The sequence below is a fragment of the Seriola lalandi genome, unplaced genomic scaffold (genome assembly GCF_002814215.2).
Source record: "Seriola lalandi dorsalis isolate HSWRI2012SDOR001 ecotype SW California unplaced genomic scaffold, Sedor1 jcf7180002054564, whole genome shotgun sequence".
NCBI classification, from domain to species: Eukaryota; Metazoa; Chordata; class Actinopteri; order Carangiformes; family Carangidae; genus Seriola; species Seriola lalandi.
The window spans coordinates 513,755-521,254 of record NW_019525117.1 but is presented as its reverse complement, the minus strand read 5'-3'; the positions used below and the strand labels follow the sequence as shown (position 1 = coordinate 521,254).

Genomic DNA, 7,500 nt, shown 5'->3' with positions numbered 1-7,500 from the left:
GTGACTAAATGGGATGAAACGCAGGAAGAAATGATCTGAGAGACAGAGAAGGACAAAACAGATGGAGGGAGAGAGAGAGAGAGACAGAGAGAGAGAGAGACAGAGAGAGAGAGAGAGAGAGAGAGAGACAGAGAGAGAGACAGAGAGCAAACGAGGAGGAGGAGGACAAAATAAAAATGGACGACGTTTGGAACGAGAGAAGATGGAAAAGAAAACAGACGGGACGAGGGAGAGAGGGAGCAGTGCAGATAAAAAGTGGAGTGAAGGGAGGAAGTGATGAATCCGAAGAGGAAGGCGGATACGTGGCGAATTTCTGAGTGATGATGACGATGATGATGAAGAGTTTAAACAGGTTCTTACCTCATGTTCTCCAAAACAGGCGCTGAAAGACAAAGGGAGAGACTTACTGTCCCGTTCACCTTCATTCATTTAAACAACATCAACTGTGAAGACGTCCCATTGACCTTTACTGTTCGTTCACCTCAACTCATCATCCATTCACCTCAGGTTCATTCACTTCTACTCCTTTTACCTCCACTCACCTCCGTTCACTGCCCCGCTCAAACTTCCTGAACTTACAGGTTCATTCAGTTTATTTCCTGCCAGTCACATCACTCCATTTACTTTCACTGGGACCTGCCTGAACCAATCAGGACCTGCCGTTCACATCCATGCTGTTCCATTGACCTTCATTCATTATATTACATTAGTTCTGTCACTTCTGTTGGTTTAATAATTAATAATAAAACCATCACATCCTGCTCTCCTTTATTGATCAACTTCACTTCCTTTTATCTCACTGACCAATCACATCCTCAGATTTGTCGAAAAACATATTTTCAAAATAAGATGCTTCATGTAAACTGTGTAAATCCAGAGTGATGATGTTTTACAGCACACTGTTTCTTCACAATAAAAGCTCCCGTGTTCTAACACAGGATAACATGTGCGCACACACACACACACACATACACACACACACGCACACACACACACACACACACAGTTATTTAAACAACTGAGTCGTGTTTGTGGCTGTTGGCCTGAGTCTCCCCAACATCAACACACACACACACACACACACACACACACACACAGCATGCAGTGTTTTTTAATCTCAGTTCTAATGATCCATGACAGAACCAAAGCTCCTTGGAATGTGTGTGTGTGTGAACAGTTGTTTGTAAGTGTGTGTGTGGCTAACAGTTGTGTATGCCAGCTGCCTGCAGCTCTGTGACGCAGTGAACGACCAACACCAACCATCTGTGTGTGTGTGTGTGTGTGTGTGTGTGTGTGTGTGTGTGTTTGTGTGTCTGGGGACCACATGGTGAAAACAGAGAACAATCATTTTAATTTTTCTAGAGTCTGACTCACTGAGATTCGAACCTCGTCTGTTTAGTTCCTCTTTTACTTTAATCACCTGTGTCTCTGCTCATACTGACGTATCAATATATCATATTAACTCTTCTTTAGTCTGAAATTTAATATAGTTGTGTTTAATATAACAATTAATAGTAAAAGTTTATTTTCTTACAGACAGAATAATTACATGTGAGGACTGGAGTTATGATTCTGCTTTTCCTCTCAATAACATTTATCAAAGGTCAGAGGAATGTGACGGGATCTAAAAGATGTTAAAACTGAGAAGACATTTTTGGGCTTTGACACTAAAGAATAAAGAGAGAGGGATCCGCTAATGGCGGCTTGCTGAGAGGACGTGCTCGCTCCGGCTCTGCTATCTTTCTGTAAAACTCTGGACAATACTCGGTAAATGAGACACTGAAGGACGTCTGAGGACAGCTGAGATGCCTCACACTAAAACAAACTCAAAAACCACCAGTCAGCCACCGGCTCAGTCGAAGTTATCCAACTTCACTTCTAAGCTGAGCCCCGAAGCTAGCCAAGACGCTAACGAGGCTAATACAAGCACATGCGAGGCAATGGAGGGGGAAAATAGCGAGTCGACTGAGAAGAGAATGACGGCTGAAGTAGGCTCAGACGCAGCACTCTTGAAATCTGACTTTTCCTCCAAACTAGATTTGTCAGCAATAGAGAACGTGAAGACCTCACCTTTGTGTGGAACAACCTTTAGCTGTTAGATAGGTACCAATATATATATATATATATATATATAAATTATCCGAATGTACTGAGAAGCCAATGCAATGTCATACGTTATGTCTGGTGGATTAAGAATTAAAATATCTTCTTGGACTACAAAAACTGAAAAAGGTAAAACAGGTAATGACTAAGGTGAAATCTATACACTCTGATATCGTGCTACTTTAGGAAACACACCTGTGAAGATTAGGAGGAGGTGGCAGGACAATATATAAAATAAAGGACTGTCACCATGATAGCATCTTAATATCTGACCATGCACCAAATTCATTAATATATGAAGATTTAAAACTAAGCAGAGACCCTCCTAGGTGGAAATTTAAACAAAAATGGCTCCTAGACTCAGAATTTATATCTTTCATAGATAACCAAATGAATATCTTTTTCGAAACCAATAAAGATGAAACACCTCCCTCTTCAAGGTGGGAAGCCTTTAAGACCAACATAAGATAATTAGCTTTACGAGTTATAAGGCAAAACAAACTTATGAGAAAACAAAAAAGTTGGTAACAGAGATTGAATTGCTTGAGGGGGAATTCTATCAAACGTTAATTCCAAACATTCATCGAAAACTTCTGCGACTAAGAACAACGAACTTTCTGCCTCTAAAGCAGCCTCACATCTTTTGCGTCTTAAGCAGGCATCTTATGACCAGGGGGAAAAGCCCGGGAAACTATTAGTCTGGCGCCTCAAACAATTACAACATGAGAAAAACATTACCTCAGTTGAAAATAGTGATGGACAGATTATTGTTGACCCACTAGAAATCAGTGAAACTTTGAAGGTCTTTTTTGAGAAGTTATACAGCTCAGACACAACGCAAATCTTTTCTTAGCTAAAATTTAGTCAAATTTTTGTAAGTTTTTTGTGGAATAATAGACGACCGGGACTAAGTTTATCACTCATGACCGAGGAGGCCTCAAGTGCCCGATCCCCTTTGGTATTATTGGGCAGCTCAACTGAAGACTATGATGCATTATTCTACAGATAAATCCCTCCCACCTTGGATGAATATTGAAACCTGCTCAGTCCCTCTCCCTTTCCCTCAGTACAAATACTCAGCAAAAGTCGAAACGCTGAAGAAAAAGAGAAGAAATCCTGTACTCAGAAATATGATTTTACTTTGGCATCAGGTTCAGAAGTATTTAGGTGAACCCTCCTCTCTGCCACGCTTCAGCCTGAGAGGGGGAAACCAGTTTTTCCCTCCAGGCAGAGCAGACACTGGTTTTAGGACGTGGGCTGAAAAAGGTTTAAAGACAATAGGGGATCTCATGGGATCAGAAGGTGGGATTTTGGTGTCATTTGAAGAGTTGATCACCAGGTATAATATTCCAAACAAACATCAATTTAATTATCTGCAGGTGAGAAACTTTATTAGATCATCTCAAAACCAGTGTTTGTCGATTATCTCGTTATCCACTTTGGAAACGGAAATGAAAAAAGATTGCTATGGAAAGGGAATTATCTCCAAACTATATAAGATGTTAGCAGAGGGCTCTGAGTCTTCTTTAAGGAAACGTGGAGGGAAGATTTACTACTGGGGAAAACACAAGCTACCAATACTCGTCTCAAAGTACTCCAATGTAATTGGCTAATGAGGACGTATGTGACAGCAGAAAAGCTTAGTAAGTTTAACGACAGTATCCCAGACCTGTGTATCAGGTGTGGAGAGGGGAAGGGGACGTTCTTCCACTGTGTCTGGGAATGCAGTAAAGTCCAACGGTTTTGGCGGCAGATTAAACAAAATTTAGAGATTAAACTAGGTATAAAATTAGTTCTTGACCCTAAACTATTTATTCTAGGTTTATATCCTGATAGACATCACATGTCTAGAAAAATAATCACTGCCCTGGATTTATGTTTACTGCTTGCAAAAAGAGTCAGAGCACTCTCATGGAGGAGTACCAGTAACCCAAAACTCATCAACTGGGTTAAGTATCCACAACTTTACCTATGGAGACGATTACTTACATTAAAAAAGGAAAACTACCACTATTTCAAAACATTTGGGCTCCTTTTATGGAATATATGGAGCGTGTGGATTTACGTAATGTGGGGAATGAAGCTGACGAGGCGTAGCTAACGTTAGTCCTTTGCAGAGATCTAAAATAATTATTTTTTCTTTTGATATTTAATTTCTTTATTCTGTGTGAATTGCTAACTCTTGATAAGACAGAGAAACCTTTGTTGTTCTGGCTGTTGTTGTTGTTTTGTTTTGTTTTTTTATATACTTACACTTTGACCTAAGTGTTGCTGTGTGTTATCTCATAAATACCTGACTTGCAAGGAAGGACAATTTAAATGCTGGACAATATTTTAGTTCCCCCTGACGTCTTCTTTGATGTAAGAGCACTCTTATGTCTGTATATTTATGTATCTCAGAAACACTTTAAAAACTTAATAAAGATAATGTTGGAAAGAAAAAAAGAATAAAAAGAATAAAAAGAATAAATAAATTAAAAAGAATAAAAAGACATCAACTGAATGTGATTGACCTACGTTGGTATTGGTACTTGACATGGCGGACAGGGAAGAGCCTTCTTCACAAACGCTGGTTCAGACGGCTGCTCCCACGGACCTGCTAACTGAACCTACACACACACACACACACACACACACACACACACACACACACACACACACACACACACACACAGAGAAAACATTCAGAGGGTTTTCCAAACATCATTTTTCTGATGAAACTGATGACGGCGATAAGATGCTGTCTCACACACACACACACACACACACACACACACACACACACACACTCCCACACACTCCCACGTTATTTCAGAGCCTTGCTCACTGTTTCCCCGTTTCCTAACTTTATGCTAAGCTAAGCTAACACACATGAACCAGCGAATGTCACTAAACGTGGACCTGTTCCTTTAAGATGGCAGCCCACCTGCTGGGACTTGACCAGCACCAGGTCGTGGCAGGACTGTGGACAGGTGTGGCTGCACCTGGGCAGCGGCAGCAGGCAGGTCTGTCTGCAGGGGGGGCAGGGCCCGGGGTGGCACCTGTGAGGCTCTCTGGTCGGGTGGTGGCAGGACGGAGGACACCTGAGGAGACAACAGAAGAGCCGTGGTGAGAGGGGACTGGACAGGTGTGGGTCCTCCGTGTGTGTGTGTGTGTGTGTGTGTGTGTGTGTGTGTGTGTGGACCTGCAGGGCTCCTTGCAGCGAGGTGGCTTGGTGCTCCTCTCTCGTCCACAGGGGACAGACAGGCTCGTAGAACCACAGGTACATCTGATCTCCACCGACTCTGGACAGGGATAACAGCTACCTGAGGGACAGGTGAGACGCTTCAGGTTTGTTACTCAGTTAACGTCCACATGATGTTTTTATATAACACAGACACATCAGCACCATGACTGACAGTTTCCACCTTGACCTGCAGTGAACCAATCACAGTTTCACTCGTCACAAACCCCAGGAACCAATCCTGTCAGCTTATGGGGACGGGGGCGGGGCTAAATACACCTGAAACCATGTCAGTACAGACAGAGAGCGTTAGCATTAGCACAACTGCTAACAGTGTGTCAGCCTCTGCCAGTTACAAGCTAACGAACAACATAAACAAATAAAAGGTGCTAACTACGCTAACCGTGTGTTCTTCCCTCGTCAGCTCCTCAGTGAATCTGGTCGTGGTGTCGTGTGTCTGTTTTCATCAGCTGACTCTCTCCTCTGTGAAGAGTCCCATTAAAATAACACAGCAGGCGTTCAGCAGCAGATAACGCTGAGTGTGTTCAGATAAAACCCTCCCTGTGGAAAACTCATCAGCTCTTTTGATTATCGATTAATAAATATTTGGCTCTTCCAGCTTCTCACATGTGAGGATCTCTGTCGGTCAGACAACATGAAGACGTCCCTTTGGATTCTGGGAAACTGAGTTTTTGTTTTACAATTTTCTGAAGACTTTCAATTAATTGATTAATCAATAAAACAACTGGAAGAGGAATCAATAATGAAATAGTGTTTATCTGCAGCTCTACAAACTGTCTGAAGTCTCTGAGCCAAACAACAAAGTTTACTTCAGCAGGTTCACACACTCTCACACTACACACACACACACACACACACACACACACACACACACACACACACACACACTCACGCTGTTATCTGTGTGTTGATGTGTTGGTGGCGGTGCGACCTTCTAACTGTTCCCCCCTGAAAGGTCAGAGCAGCCAATCAGCACGCAGGCACACAAATAAATTAACTTTAATCTATTCAGCCAATCATGAGTCAGAAGGGCGCATAAATTATCCTTTATCGTCCAATCAGGGAACAATAGACGCAGGAAGCTATCTGTTATTCTGCAAACCCCCCCCCCCACACACACACACACACACCCACACACACCCACACACACACACACCCACACACACACACACACACGTCTTTGTCAAAGGGATTAATGATGTTCGGCAGGAAGCAGAGGTCAACATTTTCCCAAACACACACACTAAACGTTGTGTTGTTGTTGTGTGTTCAGCGCTATCAGCTGGAGGAAATGTCAGCACACACACACACACACACACATTCTTCAGGTGTCATGGGTCAGAATTTTCCTGAGTTTGACCTTTGACACCATCCAGCTGCGACTCCCTCAACAAATCACAACCAATCTGACAGACGGTGATGTGACGTGACACGTATGTGTGTGTGTGTGTGTGTGTGTGTGTATATATAAAGTAAAGCTTTAGTGTTGTATAATAAAGGCTCCTCCACTGATGCCAGAACTAGAGTCGATCAATTGAAATATTTGAGGAATTTTTCAAACAAAATCGTCTAAAACTCTGTTTCCAGCTGCTCAGATGTGACGCTAATAAAAGGAAAACAACAGAGTGAATAGACTGAGATGAAACTGATCCTTGACTGGATCTGGAGCTCTTCTTCTTCGGTGGTGGTTTAATGGAGCGACCAGACTTCAGTCACGTGTTACTCAACTAAAACAACAGGTCTTTGATGTTTTTGCCGACCAATAGGAGCACAGTTCAGTCTGTGACTACGAGCAAGAGGAAGAAGAGGAAGAGGAGTTCATGATGTGACAGGGGGAGCTCTGACGCTGAGTCTGGATCAGTCTCATCTCTGATAACAACCTGTTACCTATCATGTATCTCATCCACGTCTGACCTTAACCTTTGACCTTTACCCACCAAATTCTAATCATTTTGTTCTTGAGTCCCACTGAACGTTTGTCTCAAGGCATTACTGAGATATGGTGTTTACAAGGCCTAAGCTGGATTTTGTGAGATCACTGTGACCTTGACCTTTGACCTTTGACCACTAAAATCTAATCAGTTCGTCCTTGAGTCAGTGTGAATGTTTGTGTCAAATTTGAAGAAGTTCCGTCAGTGTTTCTGAGATATCGT

At 42.4% G+C, this 7,500-nt stretch overlaps 1 protein-coding gene across 1 annotated transcript in view; it reads right to left on the bottom strand.

Moving 5' to 3' along the window:
- Positions 1-7,500, bottom strand: part of nfxl1 (nuclear transcription factor, X-box binding-like 1) — a 19,442-nt gene that overhangs the window by 4,233 nt on the left and 7,709 nt on the right. Inside the window, exons 15-18 of the mRNA XM_087176667.1 lie at positions 5,288-5,408; positions 5,030-5,186; positions 4,621-4,712; positions 1-382 (exon numbers count right to left, since the gene is read on the bottom strand). The exon at positions 1-382 is cut by the window's left edge and continues 301 nt beyond it. Coding sequence (XP_087032793.1) covers positions 1-382; positions 4,621-4,712; positions 5,030-5,186; positions 5,288-5,408 — 752 coding nt within the window. The remainder of the gene's footprint in view (positions 383-4,620; positions 4,713-5,029; positions 5,187-5,287; positions 5,409-7,500) is intronic.